The sequence below is a fragment of the Nannobrachium achirus genome (genome assembly GCF_963921795.1).
Source record: "Nannobrachium achirus genome assembly, chromosome: 7".
NCBI classification, from domain to species: domain Eukaryota; kingdom Metazoa; phylum Chordata; class Actinopteri; order Myctophiformes; family Myctophidae; genus Nannobrachium; species Nannobrachium achirus.
In genome coordinates, this window is record NC_137816.1 from 13,589,501 (window position 1) to 13,612,253 (window position 22,753).

General features: G+C 42.9%; 2 protein-coding genes across 4 annotated transcripts; one reads left to right on the forward strand and one right to left on the reverse strand.

Moving 5' to 3' along the window:
• Window positions 1–2,365: 2,365 nt before the first annotated feature.
• Window positions 2,366–16,202, forward strand: mthfsd (methenyltetrahydrofolate synthetase domain containing). Of its 3 annotated transcripts, none has more exons than XM_080729491.1 (8): window positions 2,366–2,539; window positions 2,710–2,813; window positions 3,409–3,675; window positions 5,095–5,208; window positions 5,391–5,481; window positions 8,073–8,185; window positions 11,410–11,535; window positions 14,618–16,202. In XM_080729491.1, the coding sequence occupies exons 1-8, from the start codon at window positions 2,512–2,514 to the stop codon at window positions 15,443–15,445; spliced, it is 1,671 nt and encodes a 556-aa protein (XP_080585617.1). In that variant the 5' UTR covers window positions 2,366–2,511; the 3' UTR covers window positions 15,446–16,202. The 3 variants fall into 3 exon arrangements, with proteins under 3 accessions (XP_080585617.1, XP_080585619.1, XP_080585618.1); XM_080729493.1 differs by having other exon boundaries at window positions 3,409–3,522; XM_080729492.1 differs by having other exon boundaries at window positions 3,562–3,675.
• A 477-nt stretch (window positions 16,203–16,679) lies between these two features.
• On the reverse strand, window positions 16,680–22,501 carry foxf1 (forkhead box F1). The gene is made up of 2 exons (XM_080729271.1): window positions 21,286–22,501; window positions 16,680–19,815 (listed from the first exon to the last, which is right to left on the reverse strand). Exons 1-2 carry the CDS (start codon window positions 22,250–22,252, stop codon window positions 19,652–19,654), a joined length of 1,131 nt encoding a protein of 376 aa, XP_080585397.1. The 5' UTR covers window positions 22,253–22,501; the 3' UTR covers window positions 16,680–19,651.
• Window positions 22,502–22,753: the final 252 nt, after the last annotated feature.

Here is a 22,753-nt window from a genome sequence, read left to right on the forward strand (position 1 = left end):
GAATGTCCTGGCTCCATCATATGTATGTCAGAATCCCTGTCATGTGTCCCACTCTGTCAACTGTGTCTCTCTATAGCACAGCAGGTTAGCTAAATATGTCCAAGGCCATTTGGACTGTTGCCTTACTCTATTATTCACTCTGCACATATGGTTGAAAAATGTTAATTGCTCCAATGCTCCATCTATGATGTAGTCTATTTGGTTTTGTATTTGCTGGTATGCTTAGTATTTTATTTTACATAATTAGGTTTAAATTGTGTGCTACAGTCTGTCCATTTCATGGTCACAGCATATTGAGATACTTATTGCATTAAAAATGTAAACTATGTTAGTGTAACTATTCCTGTTTATTTAGTTTTACACTCATAATTTTACTGTCACTGTTTTCACTAGATTCTTAACAAGCTCACCTGCAGTCCTGCACTAATGTGTTTATTCAATATCTATGTCAGTGCATGGCTCTCAGTGTGGGGCCAGTACCCAGGGGTCCTTGACTACTAGGGGCACCTGGGGGCCATATATTTCTTTTACATATTAAATAGCTTAACTTTCAAAATGTGGCCACCTATTTTTCAGATTTCATATGCTAATCCTGTGTGGTATATGTGCTTTCTTGACACACACATGCCTTATAACTCTAGTAGTGTGTTTGCATGCCCACACCTCTGCCTTTTCTGGGTATAATGGGGTTGTGGTGGGGGGCCTGATAGATTATTGCCTCCTTGAGTCCTAATCCATAACTAAATGAACCCTTAGAAGTCTGTGACTCTGAGGGGCCTTTTCCACCAGCAAAGAACCGGTTCGGATTCTTTCTCCCACCTATGGGATGGCAACTTTCTTGGAACCTTGGTTCGTTCTTGCGAACTGGCCACGAACCAAATTTTACGGTTCGGAACCAACTCTGTAGCACTTTGGCAGTGCCAAAGAACCGGTTCTGGTTCTTTCTCCTGCCAATGGGATCAACCAGAGGTGTGCTTTTCCACCGAGAACCGGAGTTGGTTCTGAACCGTAAAAGTTGGTTCCGATCGGGAACCACAACATCCTTGGTTCCTCTGGTTCAATCATGGTTCAATCTGGTGGAAACGCAAGCCGGTTTGCAAGAACGAACCAAGGTTCGAAGAAAGTTGAACCGGCACTGGTTCTGGAACCGGTTATTTGCCGGTGGAAAAGGCCCCTGAGAGAGTATAAATGAATGGCATAATGCATATAAAACTAGGGGTCCTTGTTATTAAAAGGTTGAGAAACACTGAATAACGTCACCTTCTTTTTGGTTTGTGGTATGTGTAATGGCCAATTCATACTCCATACCGAAATTAGTTTTCAGTAGCTCCATTTACACTGGCAGCCAAATCCAGCCTGAATCAGATCTGTGCCACATCCAGATTGGAATCTGACTGGTTTAAATGGTCACATGGTCGCAAAGAACAAATCAGATTCCAATCTGGACGTGACACAGATCTGATTCAGGCTGGATCTGGCTGCCAGTGTAAATGGAGCCTTACACCGTAGTACCACAAAGTAGCCTATATAATACAATGGTTCTCAGAGTTGGGTCCAGGCAGGGACCGCTAGGGCCCGGGACCTTGAGAGGGTTCCAGGAAATCCCCAGCGAAATGTGTTAAAATAGCATTCAAATCAGTTTAACCACCTATATAGTATATACATCTGCTATTAGCCGATCTACAAGCTCATATATTCTTGTAAAAATGTATTTATTATTTATTTATTTAATCAACAAAGATGTGTGGGGGGCCCTGGCACAAAATATTCTCTGATGGTGGTCCGCAGACAAATATGTTTTGGTGGTCCCTAGGCATATTCTAATACTTCATATTAAAAAAACTACAGCAGGGTAAACTAGCTGCCTAATATAGTGATATAAGTAACACAGCTGCAGCTAATCAAATTAATAATAGGCGTGTCAATTACTGTCTATCATGCTTGCACATTGGCTCTGGACACTGAAAATCCAACAGACTCATTAATACTTTGTTTGGTGCAGCTGTGTTGCTTGCAATGTTTTTTAAACTGCTGTAGTTATTAAACTGAACTGGAAAACCAACTACAAGAACCACAGCCTGGGTTTTCATGCCCCTTTTAAACAGTGGTGGAAAAAGTACTTCATCAAAATGTAAATAAAATAAATGTAGTGGAGTAAAAGTACAACATTTGCCTAGCTCTGAGATGTAGTCGAGTAGAAGTAAAAGTATTGGAAATCGGAAATATTCAAATAGGCTACCTTAAAATTGTACTCGAGTGCAGTAAAATATACTTTACGCCACTGATGAAAAGGGCTGAGACGTGAGAACCACTAGCTGTGGTCCTCCTGAGCCGCCGTACCGAGCAATAACAAGTGTCTTGACAAGCAGCTGTTGCTGTGTGTTCGTGTTCATGCTACCAGCCGAACTGCTGCCATGTGCCACGGTCTGTCTACAGCCCATTAGCGTTCCGCTGTGCAAACATTAGTTCGGAGTGTTGTTGAGGAACATAATTCGTGCCATAAAGCAAACAATGGAGCCCGTTACGAAGATAAATGATGGTAAATGTCGTTGACGCTGTGCTGTTGCTAACTCCCGTAACATGATAATTATCGTTCCATGCCAGCACATACACGGATACGGATATGTGTTCAGCATTTGCTGATCGTACACAATGTTTTGTGTGTTTGTTTGTTGCAAATTCTTACTCACCAATGCCCTTTTACCACAGATGTCACGAAATGGGGCATCCGGGAGAAAGTTTGGGACTACATTGAAGAAAACAACCTGGCCAACTTCCCAAGGCCCGTTCACAACAGAATCCCAAATTTCAAGGTAGATCGGAGGCTTCACGTTTTTTAACACCGTCTTAAATCAGCATTTTCCCGACATTCGATAAGTATTATTGTCACGATTCACGAATAATTGTGTGATTGTAAGAACAAATTGTCAGAATATAGTCTACAAAACACCGTAGTCTAGTGTTAAACCGGGACAACTAAGTTACGTCCGTCGTTATTTTAATAAATATTATCAGTGTTTTTTGGGGCCTACAGGAATTTCCAACAGTTTTCCTGTAAGGAAAGCTGTTGCCGTGGTAACAGAAATGGCCATCCTTGCAGGCTGCAGTGTGAATATTATCTTATCTTAAATGTTCTGTTCTGTTCTGTTCTGTAGCGTACTATAAACCACCAGTAGTTCTCAAAGTGGGGTCGTGGGACCCCCAGAGTTGCTGAGGGGGTACAAGGCGGTCCACATCTATATGATTGATGGTTAGGAACCAAACGGATACTGTCAGTGATTTATTGGGTCCGTGGCGATAAACTATCTAACTTATAATGTTCTATCTGCAAAGGTTCACAACATGTACATGAAACCTTCTCTCCATGTGCATTCATCTATCTAATCTTACTGTATGATTACTGGCCAGGGTGCGGTTCAAGCATGTGACAGGCTCATAGCCTTGCAGGAGTTCAAGTCCAGCCAGACCGTCAAAATTAACCCCGACAGACCCCAGCAGCAGGCACGCCTCCTCAGTCTGGATGTAAGTTACTCACCCCATGCGCCCTTTCTTTCTGCTCAGGGTGCCCACACGGCCTGTGCCAGGGTGTCTGAGCTTGATGTGTTCACCCAGACAGCTGAGGTGAAGGTGGATCCAGACAAGCCTCTGGAGGGTGCCCGGATGGCAGTGCTACAGGTAGCCTTGCAAATAGGGTGGTGGGCCACCATGTCTCAAGGATGAGGACCCACGGTCACCACCTAGACCTGGTTCTTCATTGCAATTTAACCCTCTAAGGCCCACGGTTGTAATATTACAACGTTTGTATTTTATCCAAAAAAAGGTTTAAATCATTTTATTTTAGCTCCCCCTACCACCTAAACACCACCATTGGATTCTATTGTTTAGTATTACAATGCCATTGGCCACAATATTTGCATATAAATACCCCCCACAGGGGCTGACATTCACACCCGCCACACCCGCTGAAATTCCAGAGTTTTGACGAACAACATCTCACTTTTTCATGGAAGCTATACCTCACAAAAACATAAGTAAAATGCCTGTACTATTTTTTTTGGTGATCATTAGAATGTCTAGAACATGTACATATGTTATTATTGTGAAAAATATCCCCCATATGTAAATTAGAGCATGATTTATGATTTTTGATTTATGGCTATAAAATCTTACAAAAACTTTTTTTTGAAAAAAACATTACATTTTCCTCTTAATAGGACTCCTACAACACCATCTGATTTTTTTCAATTTTTTATTTCAAGTATTTCTTAATGCGGGCCTTAGAGGGTTAAAGGTGTATTCAGTGATAATGAAAGTGGCCGGGGGTCATCTTGTCTCTTACTGGCCTTACATCGTGGAAATGTTTCGTTTTTTATAGATTTCTTTACACCATTATAATGTTCTCGTTTTGATCATTAGACCCAATCACTGAATATCGGTAGGCCTCCAGCTTCAGGATATGTATGATACTGATTTACTACGAGACTGTGGCATTTTATGAGTTCAGTAGTTTACAATCAAGGCATTTAGCAGACGTTCTTAATTCAGAGCGACTGGTTCTCAAAACTTTTATTTTGACCATCATTACTAAACATCATAACATAACTACGGCCATACTCTACCCTGATTGGTCGAGGACTGGCTGGCCACCTCTGAAAACCAAATCTAGCTATGCTCGTAACACGGACCATGGTGGAAGTCCTTATATGTTCAGCACACATTCTAGTGAGGAGAATGAATGGAAAATGTACCAATTATGTTTTTATTTGAATGAAATGCAATCACTGAATATACCTTTAACACCACAGTGGACCACAATTTAACACCACAGTGGACCACAATGGAAACAAGTCCCCAGGACACTTTTGTGTAATCCTTTTAGCCTTAATTTCTGACTGTACCACCTGCTGTTTACACTTTGACTAACATATTCAATCAATCAATCAAACACCACATGTGACACATCAAAGCTTCTCTGATGCTGAATTAAATGTACGCTATAGCTCACCTTCCATATTGTAATACTTTATCTCCAATCAATATAATATCAACGTGTCGTGGATGCCTCTCCTCTAATTTCCGGTGTCCTTCTCATAGGCGAGGAAAACCTTGTTGGTCCCTACCCCTCGTCTTCGTACGGGTCTGTTCAACAAGATTACCCCTCCTGAGGGAGCCAACAAAGAACAACTACGTGTGTGCTCTACCTCTCAGGTTAGACCTACTATACAGACCTTATACATTATTTCTCTTGAATATTCAAAATATTACAAATGCTGTTTGATTATTACATCACTTTTTTATGATTCCAGCACATCCACTAATGTGCTTTTTGTATTCATTCTAAGTCACCTGTTTTTTTTTTTCTCTTCTCTTTCTCAATCTTATATTTCTAGGGTGTCAAACAGTTCAGTGTGCCTGTTGGCTTAGATGACAAGGTGAAGGTGGACTTGTTGGTAATTGGCTCTGTCGCCGTGTCTGAAAAAGGTGAGAGCCAGTGGATAGCTCCACTATGGTTGTCAAGATCATGACATTTTCTTGACGGTTAATGGCATTGAACATTGTTACATTTACAATTACAACCTTCATAAACTGAAATTGTCCATGGCAGATATAATTACTAGATTCACTAGCGTGAATTCACACCAGCAGCTGCGAGCGAATGACTGTAGTGCGAACATTCACAAAATGCAATAAAATGGGCGTGTCCGAGGTGTGAGTGACGGCCTCCTATATATGGGAGTTGTGCTGCAACAAGAGTTCAACTGCTGCTAGCGCAGCTGCGTCCAGCTGGGGAGCTTACAGCCAGTTAGGAGAAGTATGGAATGCTAGTCTCTGGTTGCTTGTTTGTAAAGAATTTATACATTTTAGGTAAGAAATGGGCCAGGCCATGTAGTTGCTCAATCTTGATTAATTTCAAGATTGACTGCTATATACTCTATACGTGTGTCTGTCTGTCTGTCTAAAAACTGTCCCTACTCCTCCAAAGGAGTGCTTCCCCACAAATACACTATTGTTTTTTCTGCCGGTCGTGTCCATTGTTCTAGCTGGACTCAAAAACAAACGTTTACTTGACTAAAAAAAGAACGAAAAACTAATTACATGTAAGTAAAACAGTTCACTCTCACTTAAACAAAGAACTAAGTGTAGAAGAAAGTAATAAGAGACAATTTTATATTGTTATTCTGAGTTTACTGTGCTAAACCTTTCCTTTTTAGATTATAAAGTTTATACTGAAACTGAAAAATGTTGTCTGCTTCGGCAGCAGCACAGAATCCTTCACAGTGGTTTGCAACATCAAAATTGGGAAAGTGTATGACATGGCAACGTTTATAAGCCAGCCAGTCAGACTTGGAAAACCTACAACGTTGTAAGCTTGTGCCATGTGTGGTACTGTAGCTAGCACGACATGTCATCAAGACACTGTTTGGAAGATTTGACCAAAAACTGACAATAAACAATGACAATAAATGGTGCAGATGTGCTCAATCAGATCCTTGATACTCCCAAGGGCTCTTGAGTGTTCTGCATTCAGCAAACCTTGTCTATCACTGACATGGTTATTTACTGTAGCTAGGCCTGGGACATTTTGTTACCGCGATTACCGTCTTCCCATTTACCGCCGGTACTGCGGTAATTACCGCACCCCCGTATCTATTAATTAAGGTTCGGCGATAAGCCAAAATATTGCAATCATCTTCCCAAAAGTCGCCTCTCCACAGTGGAGAGGCGACACAGCCTGACTGCCCGAGTTATACTTCTCCGTACAGCACAGCGGGTCTGGCTTTCAAAGGAGCAGATCTACAAGCTCACAACACATCGCATCCGCAACGCGTTCTGAGCTTTTAGATCTGCACTGTCGGGTTACCATAGTAACGTAGGCTAGCTACTTGGGCTTTTCAGACACAAACAGCTGTGTGAACAAACCAGAAGAGGAAGGGTAGTCAGATCTTGTACAGTGATTCTGTAAACTCACGTCACGTCTCAACTCTCAAATCACAGTGATTGAGTGCTGCTATATACAGGTTTTAGTTAATCGCCGACGCGCCGCCGGATGGGGCACAACGTGCGACGCGGTGGAAAAAGTAAAATAGTTTCATTTTCGGATTTAGTCCACGCGGCCCGCGCTCCGCCAGTAATCCGTATGAATAAAAAAAGATATGCCACAACACAAGGTATGTATTAACATCCTTGTGTCGAGTGGATTACAGAGAAAGTTTATGCTGCTCCGTCATAGAGTTGTGCTCCGTACTCTACTGCCCTGTGCACTGTGTGCAGGTCTGTGTCTGAGTGACGTATGTGGCTTCCAAAGTGTGGTACACGGCCCAGAGCAGAGCGGCATGGAGCGCATGCGGTCCTCGCTTCTCCCCCGTTTTAAAACTTGCTTGTTTTCCAATAAAAAATAGACCTTTTTTTTGTCTTTTTACCGCGGTAAGCACAATGACACCGCGGTAGACCGCGGTACGGCGGTACGGCGGTACGGCGGTTACCGCCTCCAACCCTAACTGTAGCATATATTTGGTTGTGTGCTGGTGTCGCACACTAGCCAATCTACAAGCTCACTCTCTGATTTGTTGTGAGCTTGTAGATTGGCTATTTTCAGTGCGTGACACCAGCATCCAACCAAGTATAACTCTGTAATGACTTTAAAAATGCCTACGAAAATTGAAACAATATTGAGATGATGACATGTTTATGACGATTCATGCATTTTCACATGGCTGTAAAGATGCAAACAAAGACACATGGTTTTCATGATGCTTTTATGATCTTCTGGGTCCTAGGCTGTGGACATTTAATAAGGTTCATTTTTCAAGTGCAAGACATCTCTGTTGCCTCTGCATAAAAATACATCTGACCTTTTGAATAATTCTTGTACTGTGATATTTTCAGTTTCTCCTCCATTGAAGTCTATCCTTGGTGTTCTCTTTAATGGACAGCCTCATTTTAGCCATTCTTCTGCATATAGAAGGACGGCCAATATTATGCTGTTGTTGAAATGGTTCGGCAAGACAGTCCATTCTGCATTGATTGTTTTCATTACCACTCTGGCTTATATTTATCTTTATCTTGCTCAGGCTATCGAATTGGAAAAGGAGAGGGCTATGCTGACATGGAGTATGGCATGATGGTCTCAATGGGGGCTGTGAACGAGTCTACTGTGGTTGTTACTGTGGTCCATGACTGCCAGGTGAGTTCACTTATGTTTTAGAGTTTCGAAATAAGAAAGCAAAAGTCTCTTGCTCATCGGAGGAAAAACTCAAATAGACATGCACAATCCAACTAAGGAATCAAAAACACCTGCATGCTTTTTTCACTTGCTCAATAAAGATACATTTAATAGGCAGGCAACATTTCAGTCAAGGACTGAAGTGTTTTTGTTTTTTTTATTCCTCAGAGTTATGAAAACAGCATGTCATATCTATACTCCAAAGTAGAGCCCTTCACGGGTCCCCCGATTCCGAAAATACCCGACAGGACCTGAGAGCTGTACAATCGGATCCAGTTATATTATCTCGGACCTCGTGTCTGTTTATCATAGTGCATAGGCGGCAAGTCTGTGGGTGCCGCGGGGGTTCAGCACCCTGTGGAGCGCTCCTATAGTCTATTTGCATCAATTGCATGTATGCAAACGGGCGGGGAGTAGCGCTCGATATGGCTTCAGCCCCCCGCGGCGTGGACAAAAATTGGCGCCTCCGTCAGTGGATTCGAGAAGACCCATGCTCAGCACTGATCGGTAGAGATCATGATTACACTGACCTGGGATCAGATTACTGCAGCGCAATATACAGGGAACAAAGCGTCATGTGCGATCATGGATTCCTTTTTCATCAAGGGGAAAACTTGCAATTTAATGTCATTTACTCACTTACTAGTAAGACGCCTCAGGGCGACATAGGGCGTGGTCGTGCCAAATTCTTGGCCATCTGGCCAGTGATGTATATCGGACCAGATACCCATATATGGAGATCCATGTACTGTATATAGTACATTCCATTTATGCCCATACATGGAGATCCCTGTCTGAACCAGCCGCACAGATATGGACTGTCTTCCTCCATGTATGGGCATTCCCATATGAAGTCCTGTTAGATATGGGCTTAATATTGATGACATCAGGGATCTCCATATATGGGCATACAAGGGATTCTGTTAGAGTGGTTCCCATGACATCACAACATACAATATATTTTATGCCCATACATGGAGATCCCCCACACAGATATGGGCCATGTCTTGGCCACCTGGCCAGTGATATATCTATAACATCAGGGATCTTCATATCTGGGCATAAAAGGGATTCTGGCAAATACCCATATATGGACTTTAACATAGGTGATGTCACCTGTGAGGGAACCAACCCATAGACTGTAAAAATGTGTACACTACACACGGAGACAAGCGGTGACATTTCTCATGGTAAACTGCGATCTTCGGTCGCAATTATAGGCTGCTACATGGCTGTTAGGCTAGATGTCAGTTATTGCTTATTGAAACCTGTTAAAGGCATTTTAGGTATGTCGTGTCCATGACATAATGGGTCGGTCTGTAATGGCCTATCTCAGAAACAAATCGGATCTCAAAACAAACCTCATGAGTCTATCTTTAAAAAAAAATATCTGATCCACCTGGTTTTCGGAACCAATTTCACCGGGTACATCCGGGGGGGGGGGTCAGTCATTTGAAAACGATCTCATAACTATTTGTGCCTCGGAAAAGGTTCACAGATCCATTAGGGTTTGGCCCATAATGTTGGACCTCTACTCAAAAGAGTAGTTGCAGTTTGCAGTGATTTGGGTACTAACAGATGAATACAAAACTATGCTGTATTTCTTGGCAGTACTGTCCATCATCATACGTAAGTATGTTTTAATGACTCTACATTTTGTATATGTTCTTTATTCCAAATTCTATACAGATGCACATAATGCCCCGCTAGCTGTTCTTACACAGAACTGGACGAATATGGTTCGAATCTACCTCTTTAGAGCCCTGCACTGTCATTAGTGGGGATAAAAAGAAAGGGGGAGGGACATTTTAAAATAATTATTAGAGACAGAATGAGGGACGTATATTGTATATTCACTGAAGGATTACCTGTAAAGAACAGAAAAACCACACCAGATGCCTGCAAGCGCCCATGTCAAAAACTTTAAAGGAATACTTGACCCAATCAATCAATAAAATGGGAGACCATTTATTCCTACATGGGAAATTCTGATGGTTATTACGAGCGCTCAGGGGGGGAGCACTTAAAGGTTGCCTCTTGCTCAGGGACACTTTGACACAGCTTTGGCCAGAAGGTGAACTGGGGACGAGCGTAGGCTACTGTAGCATCTAGTCTGCGTCATTACACATAAATATATAAAGCTACAACAAACACAGTCAGATTAATCAATGGAGAGAGATGGGTCACACTTTCCACTGACGCCAGAAATGACAAAATATCCGTGACAAATTATGTGAAAGCACATCAGACATTGATGAGAATAAACAGCAGCGAAGTGCACAATTCCAGAGCAATTGATATAAACTACATCAATGAGGGGTCAGAAAGGCTACGTTTGTTTTGGAGTGAACAGAGATACTAATTCTCCAGGCTCTGTACAATGCTGCAGCGAGTTGCGGTCGGACTTGGGCAGGTCGGGAATGTTGCAAGTTTGGAATGCACGCTCTACCAGGTTATGCGATAACCAACATTGTACCTGTTGTTGTACCAAAATCTGTAGGGTTCATCCTGCAGTCTGCCCAGTAGATTATAAGATAGAGATATTTGAGCTAAAGTGGAAATCTTGGCCTATGGGTGGCACAAGATGAAAGGCCTTGGATTCATGGCAATTTGCCATGCACAGTCAATTCAGTCAGTAGTTTTGTAAATATGGGATCAACCAAAACAACTGACATTGCATTGCTATAAACAACTTAAACAACTCTATCTCGATTTTTCTCTTATATATATATTAGGCTAGTATATACTAGCCTATAGCTTATGCACTGAGACACATTGAATGCACTGAGGTCCATTGAACTCAATGGATTTACTTTGGGTTACAAAAAGGTTACAAAAAATGTCCATTGAACTCAATGAGGATTACAGAAAAGCTGGTTCACTTTAGGTGACAGAAAAAGGTTAACTGAAAACGGGTTTACTTTAGGTGACATAAAGGGTTCTCGGACCTAGAACAATAGTTAGGTTGCCTTACTTACACTATACACACTAATTAATTAAACCATAGGTAATGCAGCTGTCCAAGGGGTTTTGTACGGCAAGGCATGTTTATTTGTACAGTATGTTAGAACAAAAACAGTAAAGAATTATACAGAAAAATGAAAGATCAAAATTACAGTCCAGAAGAATAGTAATAAAAAGTCATTATCATTCATTCTCTGTTGAACTTATATTTGTACCAATAGGTTGTGGACATCCCAGAGGAGCTGATGGAAAGCCATGACCTGACTGTGGACTACATCCTGACACCCACTAGACTTATCAAAACAGATTGCCAGCACCCCAAACCACCGGGTATCATTTGGACTAAGGTAACCAGAAAGTGTGTTTCTTGAATCTTGAGCGTGTTCGACAGCCATTGATGATAACGTTAACTGCATCTGCCGTTCTCTTTGGTGCCAAGTCCACTAATATTTCCCAACAACCTTTTTCAAGTGAAGTCGGCCCTTTGTTCAGGTTAAATTGTCATACTGTCATACAGGGCGTTAGTCAAAGTCTTGCCACCTGATTATTCTTTTTATGCTAATTGCGGGGATTTTTATTCGTAACCTCTATAAAGTTTATACATAACCTCAGGGTCCCTTAAGACATCCACGTCGGTAAACAGGACCGAGTGACCTCACAGACAGGAAGGGCATGCCTGATCATCAAAGGCCTCTCTGCCTGGCCAGCATGGCTGTGCAGGAGCAAGTGGAAAGCCAGGTCAGACAGGCCAGGGTATAAACAATAGCCCTGCATATCCTTTACAGCACCGGTTACCATCAAAGCACTTTGCAGACACTCTTTGAGGCCTGAGAAGCCAGGAGAGCTATGTCTTTATTTTTAACTGCAAGGGGAAGTTAAATGTCCCACCACCCCCCATAATGATTATTTGGTCACCGTAATTACCAGAAGGCTGTCGTACTGTACTTCGGTATACTGTTTGTAGTAGAACCCCATCATCTTTGTGGGCCAATATTGGCCTATCACAGATATATCGGTATCGGCATGTGTGGTCCAATATGCACTGATTGGAAAGGGGGGGGGGGGGGGGGAGAACATTTGTACAAAAAGATGTTTCGGGTTATAAGGAATTTATCCTTTTATCTTTTTATATAGTTTTTTTATAGCTCATAGTGAAGTTTACTGTTTCACTGATCTCATATTGGACAACTATACAAATATCCCACCTTTACATAATGTCGGTGTCTTTGTCAGAGTACCCGTTGTACCCGTCTGTCTGTCCCTTTACATGGAGATCCATACATGGAGATCACTGATGTCGTTATCAGTATATGCGCATACATTGGAATGTCCATATATGGGCATATTGGTTGGATCGGCGGTTCGAGACAACTGGATATCCTAATTACTCGACGGCGGGCAACACACTCCCTCCAGAGTTTGAAGTCTGCGACCCCATATGAACATGACCATATATGGGCCATATATGAGCATATCTCTTGGATACAGTATGTAGCTCTGGACAACCGGATCTCTATCCGTCAGTCCACGGCCGGGTTTCTCAAAGAGATCCTTACATGGGGTCGTACCGGAGCCTTCATAGGGACGCTACGAAGGCCTCCGGTACAAAGGGTGCCTTACGACGAAGGTGTTTCCCATAAGCGCCTCTCTCAAAACAGGCTACACTTGCCCTTAAGGAGAATTTTGGCCTAGAAGGCTATCTTACCTTCAGAAGTAATGGTACAGGTGTTATTTTTTCAAAAGATGCAATATAGTCCATTTTGGGTCCATCTGCCCTACCCGACCAGGGCTTCAGACAGGAGTGATTGGTTGAATTATAAACCCACTTATTTCTCTCGCTTGAAAGTTAAAAGAAATCGAAGGGGGGGGAGGGGGGAGAGAGAGGGAGCTTTTTGGTTGTTGGTACTAGCTTTACAGTAGAGAAAGATATCTGCAACAGAGCAGAAAGCCCACAGCACTCCAAATTAGATAAAGTCTTTTTGGTGCACGGCTCAAAATAACATGATACATGGAAGAAGTTGCCAGCACTCAAGGAATCTCAGGGCCCAGTGAGGTAAATAAAATCATGTGAAAAGGAGATTCCTTGGGTACTATCTTTACCAAAATGTGGTTCCTTTCATAATAACATGAACAATGCATGTCTTTCTTCTGTGCTTGGTAGTGATGCGCGGGCCGGCCCACACCCGCGGTCCCCCACGGTCAGCCCGCAGGCCGGGTTGAGCTGGGCCAAGAAATGTACACTTTATTGGCGGGGAAGGTTGAGGCGGTCTCGTTCAAATACTATAGGTCTATAATGCGCACCAAGTGTCCATCCCTATGCTCGTCAGCCAAACTGGTCCGTGTCATGTAATTCTAATTAAGTCCATTACTTCCTGTAAGTAGACTTGAAAATAAAACCAGTTGCCTAATCATATTACGGGAGTAGCCTATCTTATTTTGAAATCCATCGCTTTGAGAGGAAGTGCTTCTGCTTAATAGTTATTGGCTACTTGCCGCAGCCTATCTGCAGCTCAATGTAAACAGAACTCACGTGTGGACCAGTGTGGATTGTACAAGCTTTTGACTAAACTAAAGTTCATATTATGATATGAAAACAATGCTCCTTTGACTTAAACAACGTACACCCTTTGAAAGTTTGATAAACTTTGCTCCTCCGCAGCAGATTAGGTAAGGAGCTGGTTAATTACCTTCTGCTGGTTGGCTGCTGTTGTGCTGCGGTGAGAGCATAGATTGTAGAAAATTATGTTGAGAGGCGTAGAGCTGTTGCTTTGGTGTCTCAGCATGGTGCGCCAGTGACTAGGCTTTTGACTCGATCCTCATCTCTCTGTGATACAGTAGTTGTGCTCCGTGTTTATAGTCATACAGGAGTGTTATCAATTAAAATAAGCATGCATGTCGTCACTCGTCATGCCGTCATGTAGCTAATTAACGGTTCATTGCGTTTAAATGTTCGAACAATATTTTTTATGGCTCTGTTGCACTGCACTGTTAGGCTGTGTGCTCTAAATCAGTGCTGAAAGTTTCTCCTCCGTTCTGTTTTTGCACAGTTGAAATTGGCTGCCTTAAAAATCCACATTCAAAGACGTATTTGACATGTATTTAATGACGGCGGGCCGGGCTGAGCTGGTCTGTGAAAATTGATGCGTTGTTGCAGGGCAGGCTGGTCTGGGTCAGATAATTAAAATTGCGGGGGCCCGCGGTCCATAAAAAACCCTAACCCGCGCATCACTAGTGCTTGGCATGATTAATTACATGTTTTGGTGTTGTAGCACTTGAATAACACCAATTCTATCTGTTGCCATCTGCTTGTTTCACTCGTCTACAAGTTGACAACCATGCTGCATGGTCCAGTGCATGACTATCTGTGTGTTGGCTTGAATGAGTCATTCATTTGCTGCATTGAGCCAGTTCAGTTTTGTCTATTCTCAGCTGAACACAGACATGCTGGAGAAGATCCCCATCCTGAAGACGCTGCGTGACATGGAGGAGCAGGCAGGCAAGGACGTGACACTGGGGGCTGTGCCTGCTGCAGGGGCTGAGAGGGCCCAGAGGAGGGAGCCTGGGCTCCAGGGTGATAGGCCCAAGAGGCAGAACAGGCCGAGGCGCAGGCCAAGACGGAACACACAGCAGGACGCTGAAGACGAATCCACACAGGAGCCTCAGCGGGAACAGAACAGAGAGGAGTCTGAGCAGAAACCCAGACGACGCCCACCGAGAGTGAGGAGAGAAAGCAAAGGAGAGGGCAGGGAAAACGGAAGGTTTGAAGGCAAAGAAGGAAGGTTTGAAGGCAAAGAAGGTGGTAAAGGAGAAAGCAGAGAGGGAGGAAAGGTATTTAGACAAAGAAGGGAGAGGAAAGAGAAGACGGGTGAAGAGGGAGGAACTGAGCCTGCCCCTCAGCGCAAGCTTCCCTTGAGTTTGACCACAGTTTACCTGGGAGGCATCCCTTCTGGGCTGCGTGTCAGCGAGTTGAAGACGGCGCTCAGAGAGAGGGAGGCCATACCACTGAGGCTCACCTGGCAAGGAGCTCAGCACAGGGCGTTCCTGGACTACAGCGACCCCCAGGCTGCAGACGTGGCCCTGGAGGCCCTGCAGGGCCTCTCCCTGAACGGCCACGATCTGCTGGCTGAGCTGGCCAAAAGCCAAAGGGGAGGCAGGAGACCTGGCCCACCCAATAGAAGACCCAGACCAGCGACAGCTCCCAAGACCATATCAACACCAGTAGAGGGCACTGGGGACGACCATGCCGAGACCCCCTAGTAATAGGAATGGAAAGATACATAGCCCATGCTAAATGCCTTAAGTAGAGTTTGGTTTGTTTCTGTAATCTCTTTAGTTTAGTACAGTGGAACCTGACACCTGAAGTGACGGCTTATTATACTGTACTAATGGGCATAACAAGAAGTCGAGTAAAAAAAATGCAGTGATTTATTCTGTTAATAGTGTATAGTTTGGGGAGTTTCCTTGCTGAAACGTGGCAGCTATACTTTACCTTCAAAGTCAATTGTACATGCCTTTGTGGAATATATATGTAAGCATGTGTCATATTTAGAATAGCCTACTGTAAGCTTTTGCTTTGAATTGTATGTCTAATATAGACTAATGTGGCCTGGGTTGGCTATAAGGTTCGCGTGAGCATTCATAGATTTAAGTAGGTCTTACAATGTATATGAACAACATACAGGTAATGAGTCCATCTATCTTTTGCCAAGAAAGTGTTCGCTTTAATGCATTTCATTTCTTCACCCAAGAATGGCTCGCTACTAACCACCAGTCATTCTCTAAACATCCTTTTGCTTATGTAGAACTGCTTAAGATGTTGAAGCTCCTGGAAACCCCAGCCTAGGCCAACCTTCATTTCTGACTTTAGAGAAGTAGGTGTTCTTCTGCATTGTTTGGTATAACCCATTTATACTTTTGAGTTCCACTATATGACGCCCTCGGTTCAGGCAGTGTAAAAGGCCTAAAATATACTCACAATACTTTTTACGATATTTTGCGTACTGAATAAACTGGATTTATGGAGTTAACATTTTGTCTTTGTAATTTCCTTATTGAAATCACTTATGTGGACGTAACTGGTGTTATACCTGGCCAAATCACACTTGGTGTATGTTGCCAACAAAGTCTATAAGGAATGAGAAGCTGTTATGCCAAGTGACTATGCATCTATTTTTTACAGTTAAAGGATCCCTGTGTGTTTCCTGGAGCTAATCTCACTAATTGCTGGACCGATCAGCGCCACATTTATTTTCCCGCTTATGCTTTATACATTTTGTAATATTTTACATTGAATTTAATCAGTTCAATATATATATACAGTATATGGGGCTCAGATCGGGTTGAAACCTTGCCAAAGTTAGGAGTCATGCATAGATCTGTCATGGATGGCTGACCACCACACGGAACTCTGTGATCCACATTGGATCCACGGTGTTACCGTGTGGAGCCACATGATTAGATTTCTTCAACTTGAGTGAGCTGTACAACCTCAACAATTTTATTAGTATATTTTCAACAGTTAGAAAAAAGACAAGATGTGTGGAGAAACATAAATAGCATGGAGCCAAATTTTGATGTAGTTACAGAGCACTTATTGCACACTGAACGACCACAACAGTTCTTCCTTACTACCTTTATCCTAGTCCAATTACTCAGCATTAGCTTAGAATTGGGGCGGGGGTATACAGAGACATGCATGTGTGTATAAAGTTATCTGATAGCTTGTCTGCACATTAAAAACAACAAACTCTGAATGGAAGCACGCTGCAATAGTACCATCTGCCTCCTACACAGAATGAGGTAAAGTGATGGAATACTTTTGAATCGCCCACAATATGTGTACACATGTCACATAAGAAGGCCTCAATGTATAATATGAAAGTGTATACCCCAGTCTTTGTAATTGAAATATATATTCATACGTATGCTCCTTCCTTGCTTAACACGAACTACCTGGTCATTGATCACTAGGGTTTGCCTGCTTTGAGGTGGAGTCTGGACTCATAGATGAGCACATTGCAGAGAGCAGGCCCCACACTTTTTATGGAGCTGTCATCCAGGCCAGGCCAGAGAACAGCTGTGGAGCCCCAGCAGGAATCTCACCCCCTCAGCCTTGCCAAAGTACTGCTCCCCACTTAATGTCATCAGCTTGCTAATGCATGGTCCCTCTGCTGTGGAGCCTGCCGCCCTATACACCATGGCATGTTCATACAAGGAAATCTCATCAGGGTTCAGATAGTGGTCATGTTGCAAGAAAATGGAGCAATTGCACATACAACAGCATACAGCATGTTACGCTAGCCTCACATAGATGTACTTAATATGCACCACCACATGTCTCACCAACCTTGACTGAGCAAAACAATACCCAATGAGAATGTATATCTAAAATTACCCTGGAGGTATTTTGTCTTATTTACAACTGATGTCCATCAAAGGACATGGTAGCCCCATCAGACTGTAGCGCATTTTGAATTTAATAATCTGTTGCTTTTTAAAATTGGGCTACACTGCCATTTTTTAATTGGGCACACCTTTGCTTGTTATTTTTTTATGTATGCCCAATTGCATCCCTGAGAAACATGTATTTTAATTTGAATCACACAGTAAAATATGAAGTGTTCATCTAATAGAATTTTAAATGTAATTATGACAAGGGTGAACTAAAGTACAAGGGTCATGTTTGCAGCTGATCAAAAAAGAACTGAGTTACTTTAGGAGCATTCCATAAGAAAGATTTATATATACTTATATTCAAGAACATCAACAGTCACATCTGCTTAATCGATTATTGATGTATTGGTGCCTCTTAATAATGAATGTTGTCTTTTCATGGCAATTGTGAAATCTGTAGGGGCAGGTTTTCCTCCAGCCATCAGCATATCTAGTTAACTTAAAAACACGTCAGTCAAGAGTCAACTAGTCAACTTTTTATTTCTTGTGTAGCAGGTATAATCCACGTGTTATGCTTATATTCTCTTTATCACTTCTTAGCCAATAATGACGTGTCTTACAGTCTAAAGCCCAGAGACATTGAATTGGCTTTAATTACAACATTGGCGCTGTGTCGGGACTCGTGACAGACTAATGTTTTATTCAATCTATAGCAACCAATGTACTTTTATTTCACCATGGGGCATCTGGACAAAAGGGTTTTTCAGAGACAACGTTATCTGAATGCTATGATGTATAGACTAGGGGAGCCTACTGGCTCCACGAGTTCTTACCACTAATGGGAAGAGATCATAGCCTAAATTACACATGCAGCAGGCAGGCCATGCAGGGTACAAGTGACTTTTAGTCCGTTTTACTTTTAAGGTCTACATTAATTAATAAGATTTTTTGAATGAAACCAGATTTGTTCATTTATTTTCGTGTTCACAGGTTGACCTCTAAACCTAGAGGTCAAGCCATATAAAGAGCAGGATCAGCGATCAGCAGATTGCGTTATGGAATAGCCCACAAATAAACCGTTATACTGGCCTGTTACAAAACAAAATGATTTAAACTAAATGATTAGTTTAAACTGCATGTCAGATATCCCTTTAATTCCATACAAATGGTGTGGTGTAATATAGCCTAGACTAGCCTATAACCTATCCTTCGCTAATGCTCCTAAAATCATACAAATGTACAGTGCTGAAAATAACGACATCTAGATACACCTAAACACACAAACGACATAACAGTGCTGACATTTTCTTCTTCATTTCATTTTAAAACAAATAAGAAAGCCATCTGACAAATATTGCCAATAAAGCATACGTCCTTGGCCAATTCGCCTAAAATTAAAATATGTAGGCCTACAGAATAAATAAAAAGTTGCGCTTATAGGCTATTCAAAAAGTGCCTTCATCTTTTTTTTTATACAATATATATATATAATGTCCAATATTTAAAAAGTCAAGGCTGATATGGTATAGTCCAAAAGGAACTTGAATCTAATTTGGTAGAGAGGGAAAAAAAGGAGAGAAAAAAAAACGTCTGATGGAGCAATGAAAATGTGCATTTACATATTTAACAAAATCAATAAATATTTACAAAGGTGTTAAGTGGTAGTCATCCGCCCGCAGAGCTAGTACCAAACGGCAGCTGGGTTTAATACGCCCAGTACCCCGCCGGCCCCATGTCGATCATAGCATGCAGTTTCAGTTTGTTTGCTTTGTTTTTATGACGTGCTTGTTATATGATGAGCCTGTTGTGTTTCCGTCCCTTTTTTACCAAGTAGTAATCATCATGGAGTCCATCGACTTGCTGGTGGGGATAAAACAGTAGTCTATTTTTCCTTGAGTTGTGGTCAACACACAGTGCGCGCGTTCCAGGGCAGAGGGCATGCTTTCTCTTCATGGGGTTGTTGTTCTTTTTGTTTGTTTGTTTTTCCTTTCAAGTGTTCGGCTCGTCAGGTTTGTCATGGCTCAAGTCAGTGATACTGGTGCTCTGAGTTGTGTGATTGTCCGCTGCTCATCACATAACGCAGGGCTTGATGTCCTGATAGGAGACCTGCTGGTGGTGGTAGTAGGAGCCGCTGCTGGGAGTGTGCATGGCCGAGGACGTCATGGCGTTGAAGGAGAAGACGAACTCCTTTCGGTCGCACATGCTGGGAGACTGGGAGTGGTACCGTGGAATGCCTGGAGAATGGAGATGTGACACACACACAGAGAGCACTTATTCACAGGATGCCATGACAAGACAGACATTTAAAATTACAACCTATATAATAGGCTATAGCCATAGCCTACATCAGTGGTTCTTAAACTTTTACATTTCAAGGTCTCCCCTAAACTCTGCCAGAGTTACAGACTTGTATGGGTCAATTTAGACCGCCCTGTAGAATCAACTTTGAGAACGACTACTACGTAACCTTAATAGGCCTAAACGTGTTTACGCTTTATAATTCAATGCTGGCATTGAATGTATTTTGAGAACTTAGCTTGAAATATATAACAACAGGATTATTAAGAGAACTGATTCAATAATTTTTCAATAAAGCTTCACATTATAATGCTTTTTTTACTTGACTTAATATTTTCTCCTCTCATTAGCTTATTTTATGGAAGCAATAGATAATAAGAATGATGATAAAAATGATAACAGAATATAATGATAGCCGTGATATAATGCAATATAGCTAGGCCTATACATTAGGCCTGATTAAAACAACACAGTTCTTGTCAAATTAATAATTGCGGGAACCAACTCTTCTTTTCAGTTTTCACACTAATCCATATTTTGGTTCTATGTGGATTTAATGAACACTGATACAATTAATCATATTTATTTAAAATAAGCTGTAGTGTTTTGTTTAGATTAAAATGATTTTTGTGGGTCGTTTTGAATAAAGGCCTACGCTCCAGGCTATACGGCCTAATTAAATGACCTCCTTTGATGACCATGATAAAAACGGTCAAAATGAACTTGAGATGGAGTCTACATAGCGGGACAGCTTTAATTGACAGTGGCCTGCTCTGCTCGCACGCCAGTCCCGGAGGAGCGCTGCCTCGCAGCAACAACTGGCTGATTGCATCGCACTGCCTGGCACCGCTTTAACTTGTGACCTTACAAACGCGCATTCCCTTGCATTCAATTATAGGCAGGCATATACTTCCAGGCTATTCTAAAAAAACATGTGAGGTTTAAGGTTTTAAACACAGTAGCTCACTGTTTTGAAGTTGGATTAAGCTACAGTTAAACAGATCTCTTTAGTTTAACTTAACTACTAGTGTAACTTAAACTAAAGAGGAAAACAATCATATATAGGCCTATTATAGGCTGGCCTATGTGCATAATTTCTATATGGCCAAAATACAACCATCTGATTTAGAGAACATATTTGTACCGTCTGACTGTAAATAAAAATGCGAAAATATCTCAAGAAATTAGACTTGGCAGTAGTCGTTTAGTAGAGGGCTCAAATAGTTTTCTTTTGACTCATCATGACTGGGACTTTGGTTAGGGGGAAATATTCTTATTTTGTTCATCTCTGGATTTAATAAACTCCCCCCTTGTTAAATTCAGTTACATATAATGCTGCAATGTATATTCGAAGGCTACTAATTATTATGAGTGCACCTGAAATAAAATAAAATAAACCCCCTTACCTTGTAAATCTGTACTGTGCCCATTCTGATGCAGGTATGACTGGTCTAGCGAGTGCGTGGGCAAGCTGGGTTGCAGCGCATTGCTACAGGGAGACAGAGGCTGCTGCTTGATGTAAGGCGCGCCGTTATTCAGCGAGGCCGAGGGCGCAGGAGCCCAGGCCGAGGCCGAGCTCGAGTAGACGGGGTGAGGCTCCATCACTCCCCCGCCGGTGAGCAGCGGGGAACCGGAATTGTCATGGTGGCCATAATCGGTCCCAGTGGATCCCGTACAACTTCCCATGTAGGAATGTCCACTGTTGGCCGACAAGTGCGACATGGAGTGGCCGGACAGTCCCATCCCGTCCATGTTACCTGTCAAGTGTCCATTCATCATCCCGATCCCGCTGTCCAGAGACAGGCCGTTGGGCGCGCAGGACAGGCCCCCGCCGCTGCCCTGGAAGTTATAGGACTCGGGGAGGTGGTTGAACCCCAGGCCGTTCATCATGCTGTACATCGGCTTCAGTGCCTGGCATTTGCGCCTAAAGCCCCGGGGCCTCCGTCTGAAGGAGCCTTCCTCGAACATGAACTCGCTGGCCGGGTCTATAGTCCAGTAATGGCCCTTCCCCGGCCGCCCGAGGCCCTTGGGCAGCTTGATGAAGCACTCGTTCAGGGACAAGTTGTGACGCACGGAGTTCTTCCATCCCTGGTACGAGCCCCTGAAGAAGGGGAAGCGGCTCTGGAGGAACTGGTAGATCTCGCTGAGCGTCAGGCGCTTGGTCGGCGAGCTCTGGATGGCCATGACTATCAGCGCTATGTAGGAGTAAGGCGGCTTCTCCGGGCGGCGGATCCCCGCGTTAGTCTTTTTGGTCTTGGTGGTGGACGAGGCGGTCTCCATCACCGCGGTCTGTCCGTGGGGCTTCTCCGCAGCAGACATGGGGCTGCTCTGGGCAGAAGTCTGCGCTGAGGGCTGCTGGACCTCTGCCGTCATTAGTTATCTGCGTATAATAATGGCAAACCCGAAACAAATCTGCGTCTCCTTATGAGCAATGTGGTTTCGAATAACAGTTCGCATAAACATAAAATTCAAAAAATATTAGCTATAATTGTTGTAGACGAACTTTACGCGCGAGACCGTCTTTTATAAGCCGCGAGTGATCTTCTTCTGAAGCCGTTCCTCGCCAGTCTGTGAAGCCTGCCCGGCCGCCTTATAATCAACGTCCAAAAGTGTAATATGGAACAGAACGGGAGCCGCTTTCTACTTCAGTCGATATGAATGTTCTCGTGCCGTCCGAGGAGCTCACTTTTTACTTATCTGTTGCCATCAGCGTATTGGAAGCTTGATGTCTTGGCCATCCGAACGTTAGGAGCCGCCCACTACTCCTCCTACTCCAGCGGTGGGCTGGAGTGTGTGCACATCTGTCTGCCTTCGGTTTTCAAGGAAATGTTTTTTCTTTCTCTTACTCGAAATAGTGAAGATTTTATGCGCAAA